The following is a 26,564-nucleotide window of genomic DNA, read 5'->3' as shown; positions in this document are numbered from 1 at the left end:
GTTAAAAAAGATAACTGAGTAAGAAACAATTTAACTCAACAAGCATTCAAATTCCTACTATGTAACAGAAATGAAGGATACAAAGATACACTTGGTCACCAATCTTATGAGAAAAGAAATAGCAAGATAATGGAATTTTTGCAATCTTAATCGAAGAAATGCCATTCAATTCTTTCAATGTATTAAGCTCCAAATCAGGACTTCATTTTATATTCAATCAAAAAATGAGAACATCTCAGGAGATGGTATAAACCTAGACCTTCAACAATTGTGTAATATGTAGTTTACAAGGGGTGACAGTGTGATGTTGAAAACCTTGTGGATCACAGTCCCTTTACCCAGTGTATGGACGGTTGAGTAGCAAAATGGGGACAGGGACTAAATGAAGATTGGAGAGGGATGGGGGGGGCGATGATTTGGATGTTCTTTTTTACTTTTGTTTCTTACTCTTACTTTTTTTCTTTCTGGTGTAAAGAAAATGTTCAAAAATGGATTGGAGTGATAAAGGCACAATTATATGATGGTACTGTGAACAGCTGATGGTACATCATGGATGACTGTAGGGTATGTGAATATATCTCAATAAAAACTGAATTTAAAAAAAAAGAAAACTAGACCTTCAAATCAGTAAACTCAAACGCAGTTGGCACTGGATAAGCATCACACTCAAGCACAATCCTAATATTACTGCTCCATGTTCACTTTAGTTTTTTTCTCATAAAAATACCTTTTCAAGACAACATAGTTCAGTTTTCTTGAGTGCACTACAAGTGCTGTAGTACAGAGCACGGGGTCTTGTGTGGTTCTGGACCAGCAGCATGCTCTCAGCACCTGAGAACTTGTTAGAAATGAAGATTCTTGGGGCCCCATCCCAGACCTACCGAGTCAGAAGCTCTGGGAGTGAGGCCCAGCAATCTGTGTTGTAACAAGCTTTGCGGGTGCAGGTTTGAGAACAACTGGCTAAGAAGACAACAAGGTTTTGGGCACAGCATAAGACTTCTGAGTCAAATATGTAAAATGTTTCCCCACTGCTTAAAAAAAAACAGGATTAGAGAGATGACAGATGACTTCAGAAAGATAAAAATGAAAATTACCAATGGCTTTTTGTTTGTTTTAAACAGTAAGAGAAGTGACCTTTTCAAGTATGAGTTTATTCTCCAAGTTTTCTTATAAACCCACAAATTAGTGTTTTTATTGTTGCTATATTCAGGAGCGTAAAACAATTTAAAATATGCACTTTTATCATACATTAAACAATTACAAAAGATAGAATGAAACTAGGAATTTTAAAGAAGACTTTTTCAATGATTCACTAATAAGCATATGGAAATTGGGGATAATTACAGAAATATCTACTGAACTCTAACAAATAAAAATATTATTTTGAAATAAAGGCTGGGTAAACAGTATTTCATTAAAAAAGAAAGCAACAATGGTTTATTACCTCTCCTGCTGGTTAGTACAGTAATGAAAATGTTAAATGAATCAAATATTATCTTCCCCATATTTAAAATGAACTGGTTCTAACTTTTCCATGAATGTGAAGCTTTAAGTCTAAAATGTAAAGCTGGATTAATTTAGGTTTTGAACATCTTAAGTATCTAAATTTACTACCATTTGCTAACGGATTCTTTTCTTAACCCTAAAAAAGAAATTGGTAAATAACTCATGAGCTTGCTTAATGTTTGACAGAAAAAAAAAAAAAAAAAAAGGATGCTCAGCTAATCAAGTCCAGTGAGATATAAGAAATGGGACACAGTTAAAAATGGCACCAAATCAGAATACAAAGAAGAGCTACTTGTCTGAGGGTGAGTGTATTAAATAAAGACCAAAGAGAAGCAGCATTTAAAATCTCTATAGCAATATATCTGGCCAAACCATTTATTTAGGTTTGGCCAGTCCAAAGGCAGAGTCTCTAGAAACACGAAGGTAACAAGTTAAATTCAAATTAGTTCTTACTATATTTAAAAATTACAATGCAAAGTGATTTTATTTTCTATCCTTTTCATTCAAAGGAAAATTAAAAAATCATATTCTTATTGTTAGTGTGAACTGATGTTTCTGAACTTGCCATATTCCTAGTTTAGTTTTTTAAAGCTAAGTGATAGCAGATGTTAATGTTCTTAACGTGACCAATCCATTAAATTTCCAAAGAATAAAATCAGATTATTTTAATACTATGTGTCATTATTCATGATGACTCAGAGCATGAATATTACAGAAGTCCCACAATTGTCCCCAACCCTGGGATCATGAAATAGGTCAATTTAGTAATCATTAAATGGAAATGAATGATGACAAATGCTGTTTCTAGAATGCTGTTTTTCCTCTCTTCCTTTGGATTTTTTTTCAAAGTAGACCTGACACTTTCTTGATTCAAACATCATTTTAAATAACCTTCTAATAGTGTTTCATTTTTCTATTTTCTCTTGAAATAAATCAAATAAAAACCAAAACTTCAAAAATTTACTCATATTAACTGATATCAGATGTTTCTTTGGACAATAGAACCACTTTTGTTTGTTTTAATTCTGTGAAGAAATTTTAATACTATACCATTTGCTATGGGGATGGCCTGAAGTTTTTCTTCTTGTCATTTAAAAAAACATTTAAATATTTAGGTTATCCAGCCTTCATATAATGGAACTAAAGTTCATATAAATAGATGATGAATTTGGTATTAATGATGTAATTAGACATTTAAGTTAAGGCCACAAAGAAACCTCAGAAAAATGACTTTGTGTATTAAATTTAAACCCATAAGAGAAAGCAAGCAAAAATAAAACAGCCAAAACCAGAAACTCACAAATCATATAGAGAGCACTTAGCATCCAACAACTATGTCAATATGACACCACTTGATTTTGTTAAACTGATAAAATCAAATTACTGTAATTGAAATCAGTTTGACTGAAAAAATTAAGTCCTTAGCATTTCAGATGTCTCTATACACACTCATCTAGAGACTTCCTGCCACAATACCAAAACAAATTCTTCACAAATCACAGCTCTACCCCAAAGTTCTTATATATTCTTTGCTGCTTTTTAATTCCACTTAATAACTGACAGTTTACAGGAGGATCTATTTATTTAAAAAATACTTGTCAAATTACTACCCCAATGAAACAGAGGTAAGCATAGAAAGTAAAACGTGCATATACTGCTTTTATTATTATAATTATAGTTGTTAGTGGAATGAAACAAATAGCTAAAAAGGTTTCAAACAATAGAATACATATTTGGGTAAGTTATGACACAACTTTTTGAGTACTCAGACAATAAAAATGTTATATTTTTGCACCCACTGCAAACATAAAGTTAAACAATTAATGAAATCAGGGGTCCTAAAAGTTAAAAAGGGCCTCAAACATATTCACTATCTTTTAAATTTTAGACAAAGGAGTTGAGAAGGGAAAAAACCCAACATATACACCATGATAACAGTCTTTTTTTTTCTTTAATCACCTCCAATTTTAACTCTTTTCTAAAAGCATCAAGGGCACTAAGACCCTTTATTGTAGATTATGTATCATCTCCTCTTTGGCAATGAGGTGTGTAGTTTTGTTAACCAGAGACATCAATGAGTTCAGTTTCTGAGACCAGTCATTTAATAAATTATTTGGATCCTTGGGTCTCTGGAAGTTGATAATTCCTGCCAACCTGTCTACTTTAGCAAAGATGGTCTTGTTAACTACTAGATTTGAGAGAAAAGCCTCTGATTCCTGCAAAAGAAAAACAAGTTGGATTAAGATAGAATAATTACACTTACAATAAACAAAACATAAAGAAAACATTTTCTAAACTTTTGACACAAGAACATGCAAGGTTAAAATTCATTATTAAGTTAGCAACTGTTGATTTCCTCTAACAATGTACTTATTTTACCGCTAGTGTAGAAAATTCATAGATCTGAATCGACTGCCACTTTATATGGCAGTCCTTTACTCTCAGGGTCAATGCTGTGTTTGGATCTGCCTCCCTGCACTTGGTTCAGAGGAGAAGGAGCCTGTTTACTCCATCTTTTATAGTGTTTCCCCCTAAAAGGCAGTGTGGTATAGTTAATTTTTTCCAGAAAAGATTGTTTAGAATATAGGTTCTGCCCTCTGACAACTACATAGCTATAGACATGCACTTTACTTTCTAGACGCTGGTGTCCTCATCCATAAATGAGAAGAACTAACTGGCTAACCAAGGAGAAATCCTTCTAATGCTAACATTCCATGATTTTTCTTTTTCAGCTAAACTGTCATAACCCATTCTGGTAATAGAAGGGGCTTTTCAGACCATGACTATATACTTCAGTTAACTCCTATAGCTTTGTATATTATACATTTTGTCAACATACAATTGAGACCAAGTCTTTCTCACATCTTTTTATTTATGCAGTTCATTTTTGTGGGAACCTAAAGCATTATATAAATATATACCTTGGACTTCAAATTAATCAGTGTAAAAACTGACATTAATATTTAAGTGAAGATTTTAACCATTATAAACAATCCTAATGCAACCATAAACCTGATGTTTAGGCTATTTTTTTGTTAGTCAGGATAGCTTGGGAAACTGTCATCTAAACTTAAACAACAAAACAAAATTGATTTTCTCAATTTTTGCAAGGTGATTGAAATTCATAATGAATGACTACAAATAACTCAAATAAGGTTTACTACTTACATCAACAGATAGATCCAGAAGTTGTGCCATCCTCTTCATTGTTATCCTCGTGTAATACTTGGCCATTATTCTAATATTCTGGGGAGGGGACAGAGGGTAGAGAGGACACATAACAATTGTCAGTAAGGCTAAAAGTCCATTTGTTTTCACATCCAAATAGGTTTAGTTAAAATGTCAGACTCAAGAGATTTTATTTTCCTATAGTCTACTACTGGAATGTAAGCTGGTTCTAAATGTCAATAATAAAAATACATACTGAGATATTTTGATTTCTGCAGTTTTTTTGTAAGTTGTTATGAGTACTTGACACAATGCCCTTTAAATATGGTCAAATTATATGCTCTTCTTGACTAAACTGGTGGTTAAAAATGTTATCTGTACTTAAATATTTTTGCCAAAGTTAAACTTTTCTAATTATGACACAAATGTTTAAAGGCGAAAACTCAAAAACTGACCAGAGATCATCTCAAAATACTCACAGCTGTATCATCATCCCAACTATTTAAAAGTAACTTGAAATTAAGTTTCCTGATTTTTACTGGGATCAGTGCTGAAGTTAGAGTCTCCTCTTTATTATTCTTGGTGTTATAGTTATTATCAAAACAACAGCACTCACAAGGGGAAATGAAGAATAGGGAGAAAATGAGCTTCTCTGGCATCTTGAAGAAGCTGCACTTCTTCCTGTCTTTATTATGGCCAATGACACCACCACCCTCTCGGGAAGCCTGAGAGTCATTCCGGTCTCCACCTCGGCCTTCATCCTTTACATCTAATTAATGACCAAATTCTATTGATTAACTTCCTTAAAATAATTCCATTCTTGCACTGTTATCCAATCCCTTTCGTACAGCCTTAATCCATGCCCAGAGAGGCCCTCACTAGTCTTCTCATTTTGGGTCTTACATTTCTCCAAATCCATCTCTGCACTACTCCAAGAAGGATCTTTATAAAATACAAACATCATCATCTTCTCAGTTAAAAGCCTTCATTGGTGAGGTGTGCAAAATTTGTTATGATCCAGCTGCTTTCTACATCTCCAAGTTCATTTCTTCTGAGCCCTTTCTTGCACTTTCTGGTTTGTGCCTCCATGCCCTTGCTCATACTATCCCATCTGCCTAAAATGGACTGGCTCCTTCCTGGTCTGCCTGATAACTGCACATTCCTCTTACAAATCTTGTCTCACGCATCGACTCCTATATATCTATCCTGATGCTTCTTCCAGGCAGAACCAATAAACTTTCTTTATGCCCCACTCCATACATACTTGTACTGTACCATCTATAACATTTTTATTTATAAACACAGCTTTCCTTCTAACTTCTAAGAGTCTTGAAGATAGACACCATGTCTGCTTCTCCCATGTGTCCCAGCATTTTGTACAGGGTGTTTAGGTTAATAAATGAATCCTGTCATAATTCAATTCAAGTGATACTAACAAGATCAAAGTTCAGGTTTAAGACATGCTACCCATTTCCAAGACTACCAAGTGAGTATCAGATAGAAACCCACCCCCCCCACCCCCCATTCTTAGGAGATTCCTTCTAGTTTACATGGAATAAAATTTTGGATACTTCAGAGTCCTCTCAAAATGAAGTATATTAAAACATAAATATCTTTTTTGCAAAACCAAAAATAGGGAAAAGACAGGATGAGATACATCCTGATATGCTTTGGTAAATATGTGATAACACATCTGAACAACAAATTTTTATCACTACTACATCTGGCATAGAAAAGAAAAATCCAGAAGTGAAGAACAAAGACATAACATATAAAAGAAACATTTAACAAACTTGCAGAATAATAGTTTATGCTCAAATTTCCCAAAGTTAAATTATGAGATAATTCTAAAAAGTAAAATCCGCTAGTTAAAAGTTAATTAAAAATGGTTGACTCTGTCATGCCAGATTCTTACATGTTCAACAACTCTGTTCTTCAAGTCTTTCCACCTTTTTTCACCTTCCTCTGTATAACCAAAAACATCAGTGGCTGGACTCTCAAGAGAACCTTCTCTTAATTCCATTCCATAATCCTCAACAAGTGTAGACCAACGCATCAACTCCATTGTGGTAAAAAGCTTTAAAAGATCCCTGTAAATTGTATAAACAAAATATTCCAAATCTGTAAAAATTAAATATCATCTTAATATAACAGAAAAATTTTCAAAATCGACTGTTTTTATAAATTCCTATTTAAGTAGAACAAGACAAAATTGATTATTATTTATTTTACCACAGTAATTTTGAAAAGAGCATTCCCCTGTTTAACATTCTGCTCTCTCCTGTATTTTATTTCCCAATCTCTGGAATAATAAACTGTAAACTTAATAATGAAACAGATGAAATAAGTTTTTTTTTTTAATGAAAGCCTACTGTGCTTATAACTAAGCGTACGTCTGTTTTATATAATAGAGTTCCAGAAGTATGTATTTCCAAAAATCACAAGCCCCCAACTACTACTAATAAAACTTTTATCAAATGGTTAATTAACCAAAAGCTGCTAAAGTGGGCTTGAAATAAAATTTCTACTTGATAAGTGGTTTGAATCAAGTGCCTTATCTCATTAATTTCTAATATAATGCTAAAAAAATTCCACCACTCTATTATCTCATAGTTTTATTCTCTAACACAATTAGGTCCTTCTTCATATATCAGCAGTCAATTAAGAAGTGTACACTTAGGTTAACCAATTTTTGTTCAAAACGGTGTTTCTTCTGAGATATACTATGCTAAATATGAAAGTACTTACTTGTATTTAGGAATTTCTTCTAACTTCTTGTCACTGCTTATTCGGTGAACCAAATCTGATTGTTCATTGTCAAAAGGAGCCAAGATAACATAGAGAACAACACTTTTCAGAGCCTAAAAAAGTCAACCATACAATGCTACAGGTTATATATGAGGTCAGAAATAAAATGCAAACTTTGGCATTTGTGTGTCAGTTTGATGTATTATGTTCCACAAAATGCTATTATGTTTGATGCAATCTTGTGTGGACAGACATATTAGTGTTGATTATATCTTGGAATCCTTTGGGTGTTTCCATGGAGATGTGATTCAATCAACTGTGGACAAGACCTTTGGTTGGATAATTTCCATGGAGGTGTTGCTCCACCCATTCAGGGTGGGTCTGAATTAAATTACTGGGGCACTATATAAGCTCAGACAGAAGGAGCAAGCTTGCTACAGCCAAGAGGGACACTTTGAAGAATGCACGCAAGCTGAGAGAGGAGCTGAAGCTTACAAAGACATTTTTGAGATGGCCTTTGAAAACAGACTTTTGCTCCGGAGAAGCTAAGAGAGAACAAACGCCCCAAGAGCAACTGAGAGTAACATTCTGGAGAGAAGCTAAAGCCTAGAGAGGAACATCCCAGGAGAAGCCCACTTTGAAACCAGAACTCGGAGCAGACACCAGCCACGTGTCATCCCAGCTAACAGAGGTTTTCCGGACACCACTGGCCATCCTCCAGTGAAGGTACCTGATTGTTGATGACTTACCTTGGACACTTCATGGCCTTAAGACAGTAACTTTGTAACCAAATAAACCCCCTTTATAAAAGCTAATCCATTTCTGGTGTTTTGCATTCTGGCAGCATTAGCAAACTACAACAGGCAGGCACTGAAAAATGTGGAATAACTGTACGTATTCATTTTTAAATTTTGTACTCAATTTTGTCTTAAGGGGGAAAAAACCTTACCAGGCTGCCCTTTTTATAGAATAAAATAGTTTCTTACAAAACTATTACAGTAAATCTTCTTAAATTTAAATTACTACCTGGGCTGACATTCATTTTTGATAAATGTATAAAGAAAAGAAATTTATAACAAATTAGTATAAATGTTGATAGTGTAAATTTTAGTGTATACTTAAAATAGCTTTGGTAAAATAACTTTCCAAAGAAACACTGTGTCTTCATCTCTGTTAGCAGGTGACCTGCTGTCTGTAGTTTAAATAGTAAACCTGTATTTCTTCAAAAGCATTACATAATTAATCTGAATCAGTGAGGAAAAACTGAATATCAACCCACTGAAAAGAAAGCACTACTATACAATTGCATACAATTACTGAAGCTAGTATGATTTCAAAACAGATTTAAAATGCAAACCCTTCCTATTAAGTATCAATGTATCAAGGTCAATTAAAATAATGTATTCTTACCTGCTGCCACTTTTCACTTTCTGCCTGTATACAGGGAGTATCATATATTGCTCTGTAGTGCTTACAAATAGACAAATAGGATCCCTCATGTTGATCCAGCTGAATCATTAAATTATAATATTTCAACTTTAATTTCTGAAAAAAAGTTGACAAAATAAATTGGGTTTTACAGTTTTCTTTCAAATACTTTTGAAGTAAACATATTGTCAGACATATGCTTACCTCTGTATTTTCTTCCTGGAAAAATTTGGTGTTAATTTTCTTGCTGATGATTTGTGTACGAATGTAATCCTTCACAGCTAGGCAAAGCCTCATTTGCTCCAAAATAAACTCCACTCGCTCTTTCTTTTCCATTGACCCATAGGTTTCCACCTAGCAGAGTAATTCCCCAAGTAAGTGTATAATATTCAGTAATTGTTAACAGTTGCAACAAAATTCAGTAGATATTAAAACAGTCACACTTGTCAAATAATAACCTTCATACACATTGGTAGAGAACTGACCATTATATAAAAAGTTGTTTGTTCCCTCCAGGAAATTACAATGAAAAAAATTATTGTATAGTAAAATTTGATTTCTTTTCCTTTCAGTGTACAGCTATATCAATTTTAACACGTATAGATTTGTGTAACCACTATCTCAACCAGGATATAGAATAGTTCCATCACCATGAAAATGCTACCTCTTTATAGTCACCCACTTCCACCCCAAAATCCATGGCTACCAATGATCTGTTCTCTATCACCAAAGATTTCTTTTCAAGAATATAGTATTTAACCTTTGAGATAGTCTTTTTTCACTCAACACAATGCCTCTGAGATTTGTTCAAGTTCCTGCACCTATCAATCGTTCATTCCTTTTTATTACTAAGTAGTATCCCACTTTATGGCTGTAACACTGTTTGTTAATCCATTCCCCTGCTGAAGGACATCTGGATTGATTCCATCTTTTGGCTATCACAAAGCTGCTCTCATCATTAGTGGACAGGTCTTTGTGTGAACATAAAGTTTTTATTTCTCTTGAGTAAACAGCTAGGAGTGAGACTGCTGGGTCATATCATTAAGTGTATATTTAACTTTATAAGAAACTGCCAAATTGCTTTTTAGAGTGGCTGTACCATCTTGCATTCTCACCAGCAGTATGAGTTTCAATTGCTCTGCATCCTTGTTAACACTTAGTATGGTCAGTAGTTTTTTAAATTTTAGCTATTGTAATAAGGTGGGTAATTGTACCTCACTGTGGCTTTCATTTGAATTTTTCTAATGGCTGAGGAAATTATAATTTTTAATACTAAAAAAGGTACTATTTACAGACTTTATATATATATATATACACATATATGTATATGTGTATGTGTATTTATATATATATATATAGTAGTGAAACCATTAAATATAAAAGAGGCTCTAGTCTTTCTGTAATTCAGATAAAAAGGCTGATATGATGCCTAATGGGTGCAGAATTTAAAGAGTTACATTAAATATACTGTGGAGGATCAATTATATCAAATGCTAAGGAAGACATTTCTAATATACATATATTGGTAAATGAATTTATGAAATCCAGAACGACACATTTACAAAGTAGAATGAGTAATGCTATATATATATATTTTGTCTGAAAATGGTAAAGAAAATTACAAACATATACAATGAGTCATCAATACTGTTTCATGTATACCTCTATCCATCCCACCTGTTGATTTACTTTGAAACAAATCTCAAACATATTATATGTAAACATTTCAGTATATCTGTAAAAGATAAACTGAGAAAAAAATTACTACACCTAAAAATTCCTTTTATCACCAAATATCTAGTCAGTACCCAACAGTCTCATATTTTAAAAACTGAGTAAGAATCCAAATAAGGTTCATACGTTGCAATTGGTAGATATAGCTGTCTCTTTTTTTCCTTGCCATTTATTTGTTGAAGAAATCAGGTCAGTCATCTTACAGTTTCCTAGAGTGTGAATTTTGCTGCCTGTGTCCCTGTGGTATCATTCAACAGGCCCCTCTGCCCCGTTTATCCTGTCAACTAGCAGAGAGACCTAGAAACTTTATATAATTGACGTTAATTTTTTTGACAAGTATATTTCACAGGGGATCTTGGATCATGAGGCCACATAGTCCTCCTGGTTGAAAAACAGAGCTTGAAGCCAAACAGAACAAGTATGAATCCAAACCCTATCACTTCTTGGCAAGACCTTAGGCAAATTACTTAACCCCTTTGTCTCAGGTTCCTCAGCTAAATAATGGGGATTAAAAAAATGTTGTGTATGAACATTAAGTGAAATAATGTATATAAAGAACATAGGACACATTAAAAAAAGCATGCATAAGAACAAAGATAACGCATGGCATGTGAGACTCTACCAATACCATTATTTTTTTTCCTTCCTTTAATTTAAATGTTTAAGGTACATGACTGAAAGGTTAGAATAATTAATTTAACTTAATGGGGAGCTGTTGATAGGTTCCATGGATAGTGTGAATTCCCCAAAATTACACACAAAATTTTGAACATTATTTATGTACTTTTTTCTGATGAAAGAGTCCATAGCTTTTCTCAGATTTCTAAGCTCAATTTGAAGCCTCTCTTAAAAATAGTCCTGAAACATGGCAAATTGTGAGGCAATTTCTCCTTAGTAAACCAATTTAGCCTAGAAACATTAAAATATTCAAATATTCATTAAGAGCGAAGACAATGATTAACAGCAGATTCCTAAGTCATAAGTAAATAGTATATAAATTACAAATTTTATTTAAATTCTAAAGAAAAATTAAAATGATCGAGACTAGCACAAAATCAAGAGCAATTTGTTGATCCTAACTTCCCTTCAACTTGTTTAGCTGTTAAATTTAACTAGAATATAATTACTCAATTTCTAGCTATTTGAATAAATCTCACATTTTATTGTATTCACTTTAAAAAAACTTGTGAAATAATTTTGAACTTAAAGGAAAGTTGTAAAATTAATATAAAACCCATACAGAGATCCAACAACTTTTGACACATTGCCTCATTTGTTGCACCCTCTCTTGGTGGTTTTGAAAAAGGTGTTAAGGCTCCAAAATAAATTATTTCCTCAAGAAAATACTGTTGACTAAATATAAAGTTTTACAAACTCCAAAATGTATCACCTTACCTGTAACTCTTGTAAAATGGAGGCTGCCTCTTTCACATCACCATTTTGTTCTTTTATAGTTGCTAATGTTTTAGTCAGTCGAGCACGCTCAATTTCAACATAGATCTACAAATAAGAGAAATATACACATCAAAATCCCTATAGAAATGTGTTAAAGTTTAAAATAATTATTCAACATAGATAACAGTATTTATTTTGCAGCTATCATGTACTTTATCCATGTGCAAATAAAGCTGTGAAACATTTTACATTTCATAACATAGCCACCCCACATTTTAAGAACATTTCTATATTATCTGTATTTTTCAGTTTTGTTTTGAAAACCTAAATATGAAATAACTGTGTTTAACAGTTAAGAGGCTCACAAAGCTACAATAAATAGCATAGAAAATGTAAAGTGCTTTCAAAAGAATTGATTATTTAAAAACTAACCCACTCTACACAGAACATACGTAGTCCAGTACCTACAATTCAACCAATACTCTAGTCCTTATTTATCTTTAAATACAAGGTTATTTTCTTTATAAATATCTCATCTGGCTAAGTATTAAGAATCACTAGCTTTAAGTAATGTTAGTGGACTTACAATTCCCAACAAATTAAACATTAAAAATATACCCACAAGCTAATAGAGTCTAGGCAACTAACGTTCATGCTTAGGCTTGTTTACTCCTCCAGCCTCTTCTCTGAGCCAATACCCTCCCCACTCCACCCCCAACCACATGGATACCTTAATTTCCAATAATAGCGAACCACTTACAGTTTCCTAAATACACCACAGTTTTTTTACTTTTGCATCTTTTTCACTTCCCCTATGTCTAAAATGCCCTTCTCCTCACTCCCTGGTCCTGTAGAATTCCTATTCATTCTTATAAAGCCAGCTCAGCCATCATCTACTCTTTGAAGCTTCCCTGGACACGTCAATCACTCAGTCCTACCTATCTGCTATATGGGAACTGTAGGCACACTGCAACAACTACAATAATACACCACAACAATTTATTTGTGTGATCTTGTCTTCTAATAAACTGACCTATTTGAGATGAGGAATAGTTTCTTGCTTGTTTTGGATTTAGCACAACACAGGTGCTCAATGAACATTTACTGAACAGAACTCATAGTCAAAGAGGCAATATGTTAAATACAATCTAAGGTTTTGACCTCAAACCACAAAAATCTACCTAGACAGAGACATATCTACCCTAGTCACTATTTCACACTTGCCTATTTTAGAGAAATAATGAGATTATCAAAAACAAACACATAAAAACATCAAAAGAAATACAAATAGATCTTGGCAGGCTGTAGTGAAAATCTGAAAATTAACCTTACACTACAAATACCCTATTAATTTAAATATTAAAGTGAAACCTTAGCAATTGCAAATACAGATTTTTCCAGCAGATGCAGACCAGGGTGCAGAGTTAACCTTATATTTAATTTATTACTGTGTAAATTTGGGATAAGATCACCAATTTTTAGAAAAATCTGGGTATACTAAGACTGCCACTATTTAAATAAAACCATTTGCAAGTTGGAAGATACTAGAAGGGGGTTACACAAATAATATTGCTTGAATTAAGGTGGTGATATTATGTGTATGTCTTCTTAAAAACATACAGACCCATAGATATACATTCATAAAACGCCTATAGATATAAATAAGTATGTCTGAATACAGATTATCATTGTGAATAATGCCAGTTAGAAAACTCACCTTTCCTTCTGTAACCATTCGTAGAGTATCAATTAATCGAAGTTTGACTGGGAGGTCTGTGATTTCTTCAACATAAGTACAGCACTGTTGAACCATTTTTGCAACAGCCTAAAATAATGAAAATTTAAGTAAAATTCATTCTTCATAAAGGGAAAAAATTAAGACTTACTAATTTATGGAAGTGCTATGGTCAAATGTGGTCTCCCTAAGCAACTCTAGATATTGAAATGCCCATGAAAGAACATCAAAAACTTCCTGATGGTTAAGTAGCCCTGAATATCCAGTACCTAATCAAATGAGGTTTAGGAAAACCTCAGATGCAAAAATTTTATCACACCCACTACAACTGTTGAGTCGATTACACAAAAGAAAAGGCAGAAGAGGTATGTCTGGCAAGGTCTATTAGAAGGCTAGCTAGCTTTTTTGCAGTCAAGCAGAAAAGCACGCAAGAAGTAGCAAAAGACATAAGGAAAAAAAAAAAAGAAAGGGAAGAGTTCAACCATGACTGTGGAGTATTAAAGCCATGACCAGCAGATACTGTGGCTGAAGGGAAAAAAGAGGTGGTGGCAGAGGCAGAAGTAGAATCTGGTGGGGAGGAGAAGCAGAGTTGCTTATTACAATAAATATGACATTTAAAGTCACAGCATCTCGTCGTCAGTTTCCTCATAGGTAATTTTAGCAGAATTGTACTACATTTGATTAAGTTCCCTCCAGCTCTAACATTCCATGATCTAGATTGGAGTAAGGAAATGTTTTCTGTAAAGAGCCACAGAGTAAATTATTTTAGACTCTGTGGGCCATATGATCTCTGTGGTAACTATTTTACCCTGCCTTTGTAACCTGACGTGGTCAAGACAATATATAAATAAATGGACATGGCTGTGTTCCAATAAAACTTTATTTACAAAAATTAATTGCAGGTGGGGTTAATTCCACGGCCCTTAATTTGCCAATCCCTAATCTAGATTCTAAACAGCATACCATAACCATTCATAATCAAAATTAGGACCCTGAGTCATCAAGAAAATGTTAAATTATATCAAGCATATTTTGCTTAAGATAGCAGAAAAGTGAACAGCATGTCTTGGAAAGATTTCCATGAAAAACGTTTAATTTTCAAGCATCTCAGGATAAACTTTTAGCTATTTGAAAAATTAGCTGTTCAGAGATCCTGGGGTTCCAGAAAGTCAAAGTTTTATTGTAAAATATAACTCTTTCAATAAAAAGACTTTGGGATACTCAGTTATCACACAAAACACATGATCCCTCTAAAGGTAACCATAACAATAATTTCTAGAAGGGTATACAACTTTGTAATTCTAAAAGCTGTGCAAAAATACATTAACAGAAATCAGTTAGGGTAAAAAAACAAAACAAAACAAAACAAAACAAAACAACCCAAAACAATACCACTATTCTCTCTAACTAAGCAAACTTGGCAGGTGATCTTGCTGCCCTCCCCTCTACATAGGACCTGACTCCCAGGGGTGTAAATCTCCCTGGCAACGCAGGATATGACTCCCAAGGATGAATCTGGACCCAGCATCATGGGATTGAGAACATCTTCTTGACCAAAAGGGGGATACAAAATGAAATGAAATAAAGCTTCAATGGCTGAGAGATTTCAAATGGAGTCTAGAGGTCACTCTGCCGGACATTCTTACGCACTATATAGATAACACTTTTTAGGTTTTAATGTATTGGAATAGCTAGAAGTAAATACCTTAAACTACCAATCTCCAACCCAGTAGCCTTGACTCTTGAAGATGATTGTATAACAATTTAGATTACAAGGGGTGACAGTGTGATTGTGAAAACCTTGTGGATCACACTCCCTTTATCCAGTGTATGGATGGATGAGTAGAAAAATGGGGACAAAAACTAAATGAAAAATAGGGTGGAATGGGGTGGATGATTTGGGTGTTCTTTTTTACTTTTATTTTTTATTCTTATTTTGTTTCTTTCTGGTGTAAGGAAAATGTTCAAAAATAGATTGGGGTGATGAATGCACAACTATATGATGGTACTGTCAACAGTTGATTGTACACCATGGATGATTGTTTGGTATGTGAATATATCTCAATAAAACTAAATTAAAAAAAAACTATATCACGATTCTAATGAGAAGTGAATATTCTGCTGCTCTCTGGAAAAAAAACTGTAGGTAAGTCATTAGGGAGGTTATAGTTGGAATAAAGCTTACCACTGGGCTCAAGCAACAGACAGTAAATCAGAAAATATTAATTTTAAACTATCTAGAAAAGTTTATAGAAAAAACATTACATTCCAAATTTGCTAAAGCAAAAAGAAATTTTTTTTAAAATAGTTACTGTATGCACTAATACTGACATTCACATCCGCCGAGCTCTAGCTCTGAGTTTCAAATGTCACACAGATACCCAAAGCAGGGAATAGCACTTTAAGGATGAAATTTAAGTGTCAAAGTGGAATCTACTTCTACAGAGGATCATTTAAATACATCTCAAGCAGAAGAATGGGGAAACATTAAAGAAAATTCAGCCTCATAAAATCACCAAAATAGAACTTAAATAACTTTCAACAAAAGGAATAGTATCTAAAAATGGCCCAATAATTAGTTAAATATTAAGTGTTTAATGAGATACAATTAAGTAAATTATAAATTATCAACTCGATGAGTTATAATGTAACAATTTAAAAGATAAATATGAAGATGTGGAGCAGCATGGAATTAGAACAAAGCTGCATCTACACTCTCAGTACAATTTTGTAAAACCACACAATATACAAAGTTCAAAAGAAAAAAGCTAAGAAATAAAAACAGTTGTCATTATAAGAATATGGGTAGAATTTTTAAAAACCATCTCGAATGTTGTGATCCTGATTAATGGTAAATTTTAAACAGACTCAGACTAGTTTTTTAAAAGTCCTTATTTAAATGTGAATATATCTGCTTTTTTGAGCAAATATGAACTCACTTGTTTTAACTGACTCCGCCGTTTTGACAAAAGCATAATGTTTTCATTAAGTAAATCCCATTCTTTAGCCTCATAGCACATCTTCACTACTGCAACTAAGATACGGGATGTAGACACCATATCAGAAGCCTGTAAGAATGAAAATAAATTGTAAGTTAATGGAAGTATGTTAAATGAAATTAACAGTAAATGTGATTTTCACTATAATCTACTCACAGTACGGGTCTGTTTTTCCAAAGAGAGAAGGGTTTCAATGACTTCTTGAAGTCTTCCTTCCTAAAACAAGAGAAAGGAGAACAATGAAAACACCAACACCAACACAAAACCAACTAACTGGTTTAAGATGAGATGTTTCTCAACATCCTCTGAAACAGGGGGGGATCCCAGAAACCAGCAAAAAATGGGAAGGGGGAGAGTTAAAGAGAGGGGAGGAGAGAGAGGGAGCTCAGCTACAGCTAATCCAGGGCAAAACAATTGGGAAATGCTTTCCAACAGGAAAAGAATGGGTATGGGGTTGGGAGTGGGGTGGGTAGACAATTCGGAATTGGGGAATCAGAGTTCAGGAAACATGACCATGGAACCAAGAGATCCTAGTTAAAATGCTTTATTTTATCAGATCTCAGTATTTTTAATTGTAAAATAGGAAAAATAAAATTTTTATCACTTAAAAAAAAAAAAATGAGATGTTTCTGACCCAGAAAAGGAAACATCAATGGCCTCTTCTAGAGGAAAAAGACCACCCATATAAATACTTTTGTTTTGTTTCCCTCCTTTCCACTACAGTGCTTGTTGCTCCAGTGGATTCCACAAGTTAGCATACCCCACTTGAGGCCCACAAGTGGTTTTTAACATTTTAAAATGCCTAACAGAAATTGAACGTATAACAATAATGATTTAACACCTGAGAAGAACATCAAAAGTCTGTGTTTTGGATTTCAATTTATCAGCTCTCTGAACAGAGATTCTAACTGGCAGTCTTATATGTATCTTAAGAATAAAACTGCGGAAAGACTATTTATTTATATATTAATTGTAACAAAATATTTTAAAACTTGGGAGTTTTCAGGGGATATAAATGGGACATTTGGTGCTGAAAAGATCAGGAAACCCTGATTTAACTTTTCAGTGACTTTAAATATTTTTTAATCTTAATGATAGTCATGGATGGTAGGAGTAATTAAACAGCTTTTGAAATAAGGGCACAAATAATACTTGGACTTTTCAAAACACTGCTTCCATATTTTCCAGGTAACTTTTAAATTATGAATTTTCTATGCAGCACTGAATATGTACTGTAAACTCATCCTTTGAGTTTAGTTAAATCTAAAATGTATATGATTAACATATTTTATCAATGTTTCCTATGCAAACGGGAGCACCAGTTCATATATACAATAAATTTTTGGTTAAATGTACACCAGAGGAAAAGAATAATGAACAAATCTATAAATTCTCCAAAGTTAAAGGCTAATATATCATAAAAGATCAAAAAACCTTAGAACTAGAAAGACTGCTAAAAATTTAATCCAGTCACCTGATTTTTCAGGTTAAAAAAACTGAAGACCAGACCACTTAAATGACTTGCTGCCACAAAATAATTCAGCAGAACCAAAACCTGGGGCTCCTGCCTCCTGTCCAACGTTCCCGGTACTCAACTGTGGTGTTCCCTTCACCACCTTTGTTTACATCTAACCTTTTGCTTTCATCAAAGATATCTCCATAGGGAAATGGTGACTGTCTGGCAACCAAATGAAGTGCAAAAATAGTTAAAATGCAAAATGTCATTTACTGATGGCTGCCTCAGGAATACAATCAAGATATTTGGTCACTTTTGCAATTACTATTAAGTCATGTGATTAACCAACAGGGTTCGGTTTAATACATGGTGTTATAATTCAGAATCATGAGTTTTAAAGAATCACAACCTACAGGTGAAGGAGTCACACATAGCTATATGGCCACGGTTTGCAGTTATCAGCAACACATTCAATGTCACCTCCTCAGGTAGGTGATTTCAAATCTCTCTAAAGTCACTCAACACCTTGTTCTTTAACACTCAAACCTGCTGACCTTCTGCTTTGCAATTTAACCCCCCCAAAATACTCTATTTTAATGTTTACTGTCTTTCTAAACTTTGTAAGGGCAGAGACCATTCCTATATTGTTCACCATCAGAGCTCAGTGCTCTGCACCATGCCAGGCACATACTATTGTTTCTGTAGATATTATGGTACATCTCTCTATACCCTGTGTGGTGGCTTGGAGTTACGTACTCCAGAAAAACACGCTCTAAAACTTAATCCATTCCTGTGGGTATGAACTCTTATAAAACAGGACCTTTTGATGAGGTTACTTCAGTTAATGTGTGGCCCAGCTGAAACAGGATAGGCCTTACTCCTATTATTGAAGGCCTTATAGGGAAGATCACAGAGACAGAGAAAGCCACAGGTGAGCAGCCAGAAGCTGGAAGTCAACGGAATGGAGAAGCCAGGACGTGTCACCATGTGCATGTGACAGAAAAGCCAAGGACAAAGAATTGCCAACAGCCAGTGCCAAAATGTCAGTCTTCTGGAAGAAAGCATTGCCTTGGTGACACCTTGTCTTCTTCTAGCCTTAAAACCAAGCACAAAGAAACCAGAAACTGATGGTTTAGAAAATTCGGGGCCCATCCAGATAGTATGCTCTGGGAACAGGGCCAGAAGTGGCTTTATCAGGGACCTCACTGAGCTTTCAGAAAGCAAGTCCCCAGGAAATAGGGCTCATGCGAGGTTTAACTGAACATGGATCCAGTCAGCCATTTCATTGGAAGTCAGGATTAGAAATGCAGGTATGCAGGAAGAATCTGCAGAAGGTTTGAACTCCTGTGAATTGCACACAAAGGCGACAGGTTTTTGTAAAATTTGTATGAGTGGAATCACTGCCAGTCTGGACTGAAAGGGACAGAGAAGGGAAGAATTGAAGGAAACATGGAAGTCGAGGTATGGACCAAAGAGTTCTCCTCAGGCCAAAAGAGCAGGCCCACCCACATGTGTGGTAAGGACAGGTCCACCCCTGCGTTTGGAGGTGAAAGGCCTTATTTGTTCAGGGAAAGTGCTGCCACCCCTGTTCAGAGATGATGGGGCTGATAAGGAAACTAAAACACCCTGTATGATAGTTATTAATGACATGTCATAATTATTCATGTCTTACTTCCCAACTTGTCCTATAAAGATTGCATGCTTGTTTGATTAATTGTTGTTTCTCTTGTATTGCCTTACATGTAGTATGTGTAAAATGGATCAGTGCTGACCCTATTCAATTAACAGCGAGAACTTAACAGCCTACAATTCCTGACTCTTACTGTCACAAGTAGGCTGTGACAAATTATATGGTTGATAACTTAGTGCTACTTGAGGGATAATACTATCAACTTAATTAAATACAACTTCCAATTCTCTGATCATCTCACTTTTTTTCTCCCAATTTTCCACACTCAATCTTATAGCTAAATATCTTCCTCTGCCCTATTCTATCTAATCACACCTGAAATTCCACCTCCTCAGTGCTGCCTTTTAACTCAGAGGGAACAAGATGGTGAATGCTATCCAAACGTGTTACAACTTGTTAAAATATGTGACTTCTGTGACTCATTTTTATCATAAAAATAACCCTTGTAAATGAGGTATGTGATTAATGGTTTGTTCAACATCAATTCATGATGGGTATCTGTAAATTCTGTATGTTTGCCTTCTTTAACTCCTAAAAGGATTCAATGCTTTAATGATTTGTTATATGACCTAAACAAGTTGAAAAAAAAAAAAAGCTGAAAAAAGTCAAACAGTTGGAATTTAAAGCCAATCTGATACTTCCAAACGAACTATTTCTTGAAGTCTTTTGTCCAAGCAGCTAACAATCAGTAAATTGTTTTATATTTCATCTCCTCTTTATTTTTAATTTTAACCTTGAGAAGAAGCTGCAAGTGTCTAAAAAAAATGAAAGACATCAAGAAGACAGGAAACAAAAGAATATACTCCAATTTAAGACTTTAAAAGTCCCCAAATAACCATGTGCCAAATACACCAGATAAAAAAGAGAAGTAGGGGTGGGGTGGGGAGGGGACCCCTTTCTTTTTGATAACAGATTAAGAAATGCTAAATACCTGTACCTTTACAATTCAGAAAAAGCTCTCTTTAACTTAACATTTCAATACAAGGTAGAATAACCATCATCAAGAACTAGTTTGATGCCTTCTTGACCAAAAGGGGGAAAAGAAAGGTAACAAAATAAGGTTTCAGAGGCTAAGAGATTTCAGAGGTGAGAGGCTATCCTGGAGGTTACTCTCATGCAAGCTTCAGTTAGATAGTCCAAGTAGCCACAGTATGCCAAGCCCAAATCAACAGTAGTCCCAAAAATCCTAAATACGCAGGTCCCTACCTGAGACTCTATAAAGGTTTCACTTGCTAAGTTTATTTTTCAGAAACTTAAATCCTCCAGACTGTTCCTATGCCACCTAAGTCCCCAAACCCAGAAGCAACAGCATCTTCAAGAACATCAACCAGATGCATCCCTTCCCCATAATGTCGACACCCTTTTCCAATATGAACAAGTTGGGGTGGTCACAGCCAAGATCTTCCTGAAGATTTAGACAGTGATCAAACAAGAGGGAGGAGTAGCAACAGACAAGATAGGATTTAACAAAGGTTTATCAATACTGAATCTTTATATAAATACATATTTTTTTTAGTCTCTAGGGTATTAGAACAACTAGAAGGAAATAAATGGAAATGGTGGAAATGTAACCCATAATATTCTTCGAAATTTGCTAACTACTTGTTATATCGTACTTCGAAAGTTATCACTTTTCTGTATATTTCACAATTAAAATTTTTTTTTTTTAAGAACAAGTTTGACTTATTATCTCACCATCCTGATGGAAAGTCCTCACATACCTACCACAGAGACAGTAGCATGTAATGGTTAAAGGCATAGGCTCTTCAGCCAGCCTACTGGGGTATAAATCTCAGCTCTGCTATCATGTTACTTTGGGAAGACACTTAACCTCTCTGACTTTCAATTTTCTCTTCAGTGAAATGAGCACAATAATAGTACCTACGCCACAGGGTTTGTGTGAGGATTAAATCAATACTATAAAGAATTTAGAACCACCTGGAATACAAGACGTACTACCACATCATCACCACTACCATCATAGCTTAACATTTAAATAGCAATAAATATTAGTTATTGTTATTTGTTAGGTGGGTGTTAGGACAAATGACAATGAGTTGTACTAGGTCTCAAGTGTAGAAAATTCAAATGTCCCAGATTTGTTCAAGTCTAGACTTCAGTCTGACTGTCTAGGCTTCTGCTATATGTGGTTTTCTCATTTGATACATTCTATTATAAAGTCTCTATACACACATAATTTTTATCTTCAAATGTCTTTCACATTAAAAATTTTAAATGTCTTAAGGAAATTAAGTCCAGAATTGATAATCCCTTACAGAGATAGGGAAATGTAGCAAAAAGAACACCATAGCTGTTGACAGAAGACCTAGGTTTGATCTGGTTCTGCTATAAAGCTTAGATAAACCACTTACACTGCCTGAGACTTAGTTTTCTCACATGTAAAGTGAAAATAATGCTTTCTTCACAATTTTATTGATGGACTCAAAATAAAAACAAAGGAATGTGTTTTAAAGTGTTCCATAAATTGTATAGCATTTATAAAAGTATTATTTAAAAAAATCTAGAATATATTCCATGTAGAAATGCAATGTTAAATAAATATTTTGTTTAGCAGAATAGTTAGAAAATATAAAATGACAAATAAAAAGCAAAATAGAGAAATGCACTTTCTTTAAAAAAAAAACAATTTAACTAGGACTGTAAGACAACCATCTAATCTGAAAGTTGAAAGCTGCAGGACTGTGTATATCCAAAAAAAAAGCATATTTATCCCCACCCAACTCCCAGCCCTCCCCCAATCTCTCCTCAAAACAATCCACACACACACCTTGTTTTGTTTGGCTGGCACACTGATTTAAAAAAAAAAAAAATGGAATCCAAATGCTTTTAATGTAATCTAGTTTAACAAGCTCCAACATTGTTTCTGTTTTAAACACTTCCTTTACCTATCTGACACCTAAAAAGGCATTTGGCATGTGAGTTCGTAAGTCTTCAACTGTCTTGAATGTAATAACAACATCCTGAATAAATGTCATACATTATGGTCACTAGAATATCAGTTACGGTGATTTCTTTTTTCCTACCAGCCTATAAGTTATTTGAGGGCAAAAGCTTTGTCTAGTAATCTTTACACTCCCCATAGTGCCTAGTATTGACTAGGTCTTACACACAGTAGGCTATCAGAAGACATTAGTAAAGGGAAGATTTTTTTCTTCAAAGACTTATTTCTAGGAATAGTTGCACTTCTCTAAAGTGATTTGTTTCTTCCTTATGGATACTACCATTCTACTAATTCCAAAGTGGTGGTTCAGGGGCTGACTTTAGTCCATAGGTATGTTTTGTCTGATCTACATAGTACTGGCCCAAATAGTATTTTAAACAGATTATAGTGTCCAGTTTCTAAATATAGAGGCATTTCATATAAAAATCCATATTCATGGCTTCTCTCTCAAACTGGAACAGTTGACAAGACTGGGCCTTCATCTCCAACTGGCAAAGCTTAACTGGAGATGGATGAAGAGTTGCTGCCTCCTTTCCCTGGGCTGGTGCTCAGAGCTCAGGTTTTTCATGTGGCTCATTAGGTGGGACAGCATGCTGGGTAAGAACAATGGCTCTAGAATCAATCTACTGACTTGACTTCGGTTTGCATCATGCCTCCACAATTTTAATAACTGTATGACTTTAGAGCTTGTGAGTCAACTTCTCTTAGCCCCAGTTTCCTTGTCAGTAAAATGAGAATAATAACAATACTAATACTGCCTGTGAGGTGACAATCACATAAGTTAATGCACATAAGGTGCTCAGCAGAGTGCTTGGCACTGCAGAAAATACTCAATATCCTAAAATCCAGAGGCAAAAGCCTCTTTAAGATCAACAATTAGATGCAGTCCCCTTCCCCATACTGTTGAAAACCCCTTTAATATGAACAAGTTAGTGTGCTCACTGCCTAGACACCCCTGAAGATGAAAAAGAGATTAAGAGGAAGAGTAGCAACAAACAAGGTAAGATTTAACAAAAGCCTATGAACGCTGAAACTTTATATAATTATATATATATTTTTGGATGCTGGGATACTGGAAGGGCTGGAAGGAAGTAAATGACATGATGGAACAGTAGCCTATAGCATCCTTTGGGATTTGCTCTATAGCTGCTCGATGAGCTGTGCCTTGAAGGTCTTCACCTTTCTGTATATACCATGTATTGCATAATAGGGAAGGGACTGAGACTATGGAACTGTAACCCATAATAATTTTTGAAATTACCTATATAACTGCTTGTTGAGCTGTACATCAGGGGTTGACACCTTTCTGCATGTATATTTTACAATAATGGAAATGGCTGAAATTGTGGAACTGTGACCCATGACATTGCTTGAAATTTGCTAACAACTTGTGAAATCATATATTGAAAGTTATCACTGTTATGTATTTATGTTAAAGTTCACAATAAAAAAAAGAAAGTACTCAATAAATATCAGCTGTTATTATCTGCATGGCACTGCAGGCATTTGAGTTTTCCAACCTTTAGAAAACAGACGCTGTTTCTTTATACTAGCTGCTAGAAAGCTGTGCCAATTTGTACTTATTATGTCCCCCAGAAAAAGCCATATTCTTTGATGCAATCTTGTGGGGCAGATGTATTAGTGTTGATTAGGCTGGAACCTATTGGTTCAGTCTTTCCATGGAGCTGTGACTCAATCAACTGTGGGCAAGACCTTGCATTGGGTTATTTCCATGGAGGTGTTACCCCACACATTCAGGGTGGGTCTGAATTAAATCATTGGAGCCATATAAAGGAGCTGACAAAGAGAAGGAACTCAGTGCAGCTGTCAGTCACATTTTGGAGAGCAACTGAGAGTGACATTTTGAAGAGGAGATGCAGTTAATAGAAGGAAAAAATGCCCCAAGAGCAACATTTTGGAGAATGCCATTCTGAAATGCAACCTAGGAGCAAGCAAACCCAGCCATGTGCCTTCTGAGCTAACATAGGTTTTCAGGACATCAATGGCCATCCTTCAGTGAAATTACCCTACTATTGAAGCCTTAGCTTGGACACTTTTAAGGCCTTAAGACTGTAACTTTGTAACCAAATAAATCGCCATTATAAAAGCCAATCCATTTTTGGTATTTTGTATAGCAGCAGCATTAGCAAACTGGAACAAAAGCTCAGAGCTGAATTTAGGGCTTCCCCCAAGTGTACTGGACCTAAGAAATGAAGGTGTAATCAACTTCATCATGTTTTCCCTATCCTTGTTTTCTGTTAAGTCCCATTAAATGCTTTTTTGGAAAAAGGCGAAATATTAAAAACATTTTATTCTAAGAACTGAAGGTGAAGCATTGTCTGACATTCCTCCTAGCCCCCAAATTTATCACACTGTAATGTATTTTATTTGGTTACATGATTTTTCTCACTATATAGTAAGCTCCTTTGGGGACAAGAACCACCATATTAGTGAATGCATCCCAAGCGAATAGCAATGTTTGTGGCTGAATTGATCAATAAGGCCTCAGGATAATTCTTAACAATAGCCTATGATGGAGTTGACTCAACAACCATCCATACCTTAGGCCAGGCAAATGTAGTTTTGAATCCCTGGTTCTACCTATCACTAACTGTAACCCTGAGCATATAATTCTGAAGTTTATTTTCTTTATATGTAAAATGATACACAAAGTTTCCTGACACATAGCAGGAGGATGTGATAAATGTTTGGGTCAAGTTAAGTTTCTATTCCATAGGAAACAAGCAGTTGAGTTAAATAAACTATTGTTCATTACCTCCCCTAATTAAGTTATTGTGCACTTTTGCTCCTATTTGTCTTTACTTTCTGTAGTTAACCTCTGCCGGGAATGATTCTTCACCATCCCAATCCTACTCATTCTTCAAGGCCCAATACAAACAACAGCTCCAGAAGAAAACCTTTCCTTATCCGCCACTAAGAACAAACAGCTTCTTTCTATGTTCCAGTACCACTTTATTCATACTCGTATGGCACTCATCACCACGTATGACTGACTGACTAATTCGCTGTGTACATGAACGTCTTAAGAAGGGGGGCCCAGTGTTAATTATCTTTGCACTATCGCTCTTCTGCCTCTTCTCCGGGCCAAAAGCTAGGCACATCGCCAAGATCCATAAACAATTTCGTGACATAAATTGATTCGGGAAGAATGATAGAACTAAACTCTCTGATCTAGTTTGAATGCTGAAGCGGCCACAATCTCTGGGGAACTACCAAGGTAAACGATACTTAAGCAGCATCCAAGAAAAGTCAACAATTACCATAAGGCCTCAACTCCTACGGGGATGGCAGTGATCACCTGCCCTGGGGAGGGTTTGGGAAGCTGTATGCATGCACTACCATATTCCGGTTGCAGGGTCTCCCTGGCCGAGCAGAACTGAGGGTCTCCTAACTATGCAGGCCCAACCGGGCTGGGCAAGCAATGGAGATCGCCCGCTGCAGCCCGCAGACCCCCCCTGAGGCCTAAGCCGGCTCGGTGCCGTGACTCAGCCCCTGGTGCCCGCCAACAGCCAAACGGCCTCCCCTCACCTTGGCCAGCTTCTCGCATTCGGGCAGGCGCTGATCCACAGTGGCGCTATAGTCCACCTCCATCTTGACGATGCGCCCGTCAGCCCGCTCCGAACCACCTTCCGCCATGGTCCCTGCCTGAACGTCCCTTGATGTCCCCCTGCTTCGGCCACCACTAGTCACTCACACCGGAAGCCACCCGCACACCCGCTCAG

General features: G+C 35.3%; 1 protein-coding gene across 1 annotated transcript; it reads right to left on the bottom strand.

Annotated features, from left to right (window-relative positions):
• Nucleotides 1–1,132: 1,132 nt before the first annotated feature.
• PSMD12 (proteasome 26S subunit, non-ATPase 12) lies at nt 1,133–26,564 on the bottom strand. Its single transcript, XM_037810302.1, has 11 exons — nt 26,371–26,564; nt 16,870–16,929; nt 16,654–16,782; nt 13,697–13,804; nt 11,980–12,084; nt 9,055–9,204; nt 8,833–8,967; nt 7,423–7,535; nt 6,590–6,764; nt 4,675–4,752; nt 1,133–3,722 (listed from the first exon to the last, which is right to left on the bottom strand). The coding sequence occupies exons 1-11, from the start codon at nt 26,476–26,478 to the stop codon at nt 3,513–3,515; spliced, it is 1,371 nt and encodes a 456-aa protein (XP_037666230.1). The 5' UTR covers nt 26,479–26,564; the 3' UTR covers nt 1,133–3,512.

The sequence above is a fragment of the Choloepus didactylus genome, chromosome 18 (genome assembly GCF_015220235.1).
Source record: "Choloepus didactylus isolate mChoDid1 chromosome 18, mChoDid1.pri, whole genome shotgun sequence".
Lineage (NCBI taxonomy): Eukaryota > Metazoa > Chordata > Mammalia > Pilosa > Megalonychidae > Choloepus > Choloepus didactylus.
The sequence above is the reverse complement of the archived record's forward strand: the minus strand, read 5'-3'. Positions and strand labels throughout refer to the sequence as shown.

What these genes read in the sequence shown, in the direction of transcription:
- PSMD12 (XM_037810302.1), bottom strand. Translation starts at nt 26,478, where the DNA reads ATGGCGGAAGGTGGTTCGGAGCGGGCTGACGGGCGCATCGTCAAGATG. An exon ending in TGGAAAAACAGACCCGTACT is followed by an intron (nt 16,783 to 16,869) that starts GTGAGTAGATTA and finishes TCATTCTTACAG; the next exon opens with GCTTCTGATATGGTGTCTAC. An exon ending in GAAGAAATTCCTAAATACAA is followed by an intron (nt 6,765 to 7,422) that starts GTAAGTACTTTC and finishes TACAATTTACAG; the next exon opens with GGATCTTTTAAAGCTTTTTA.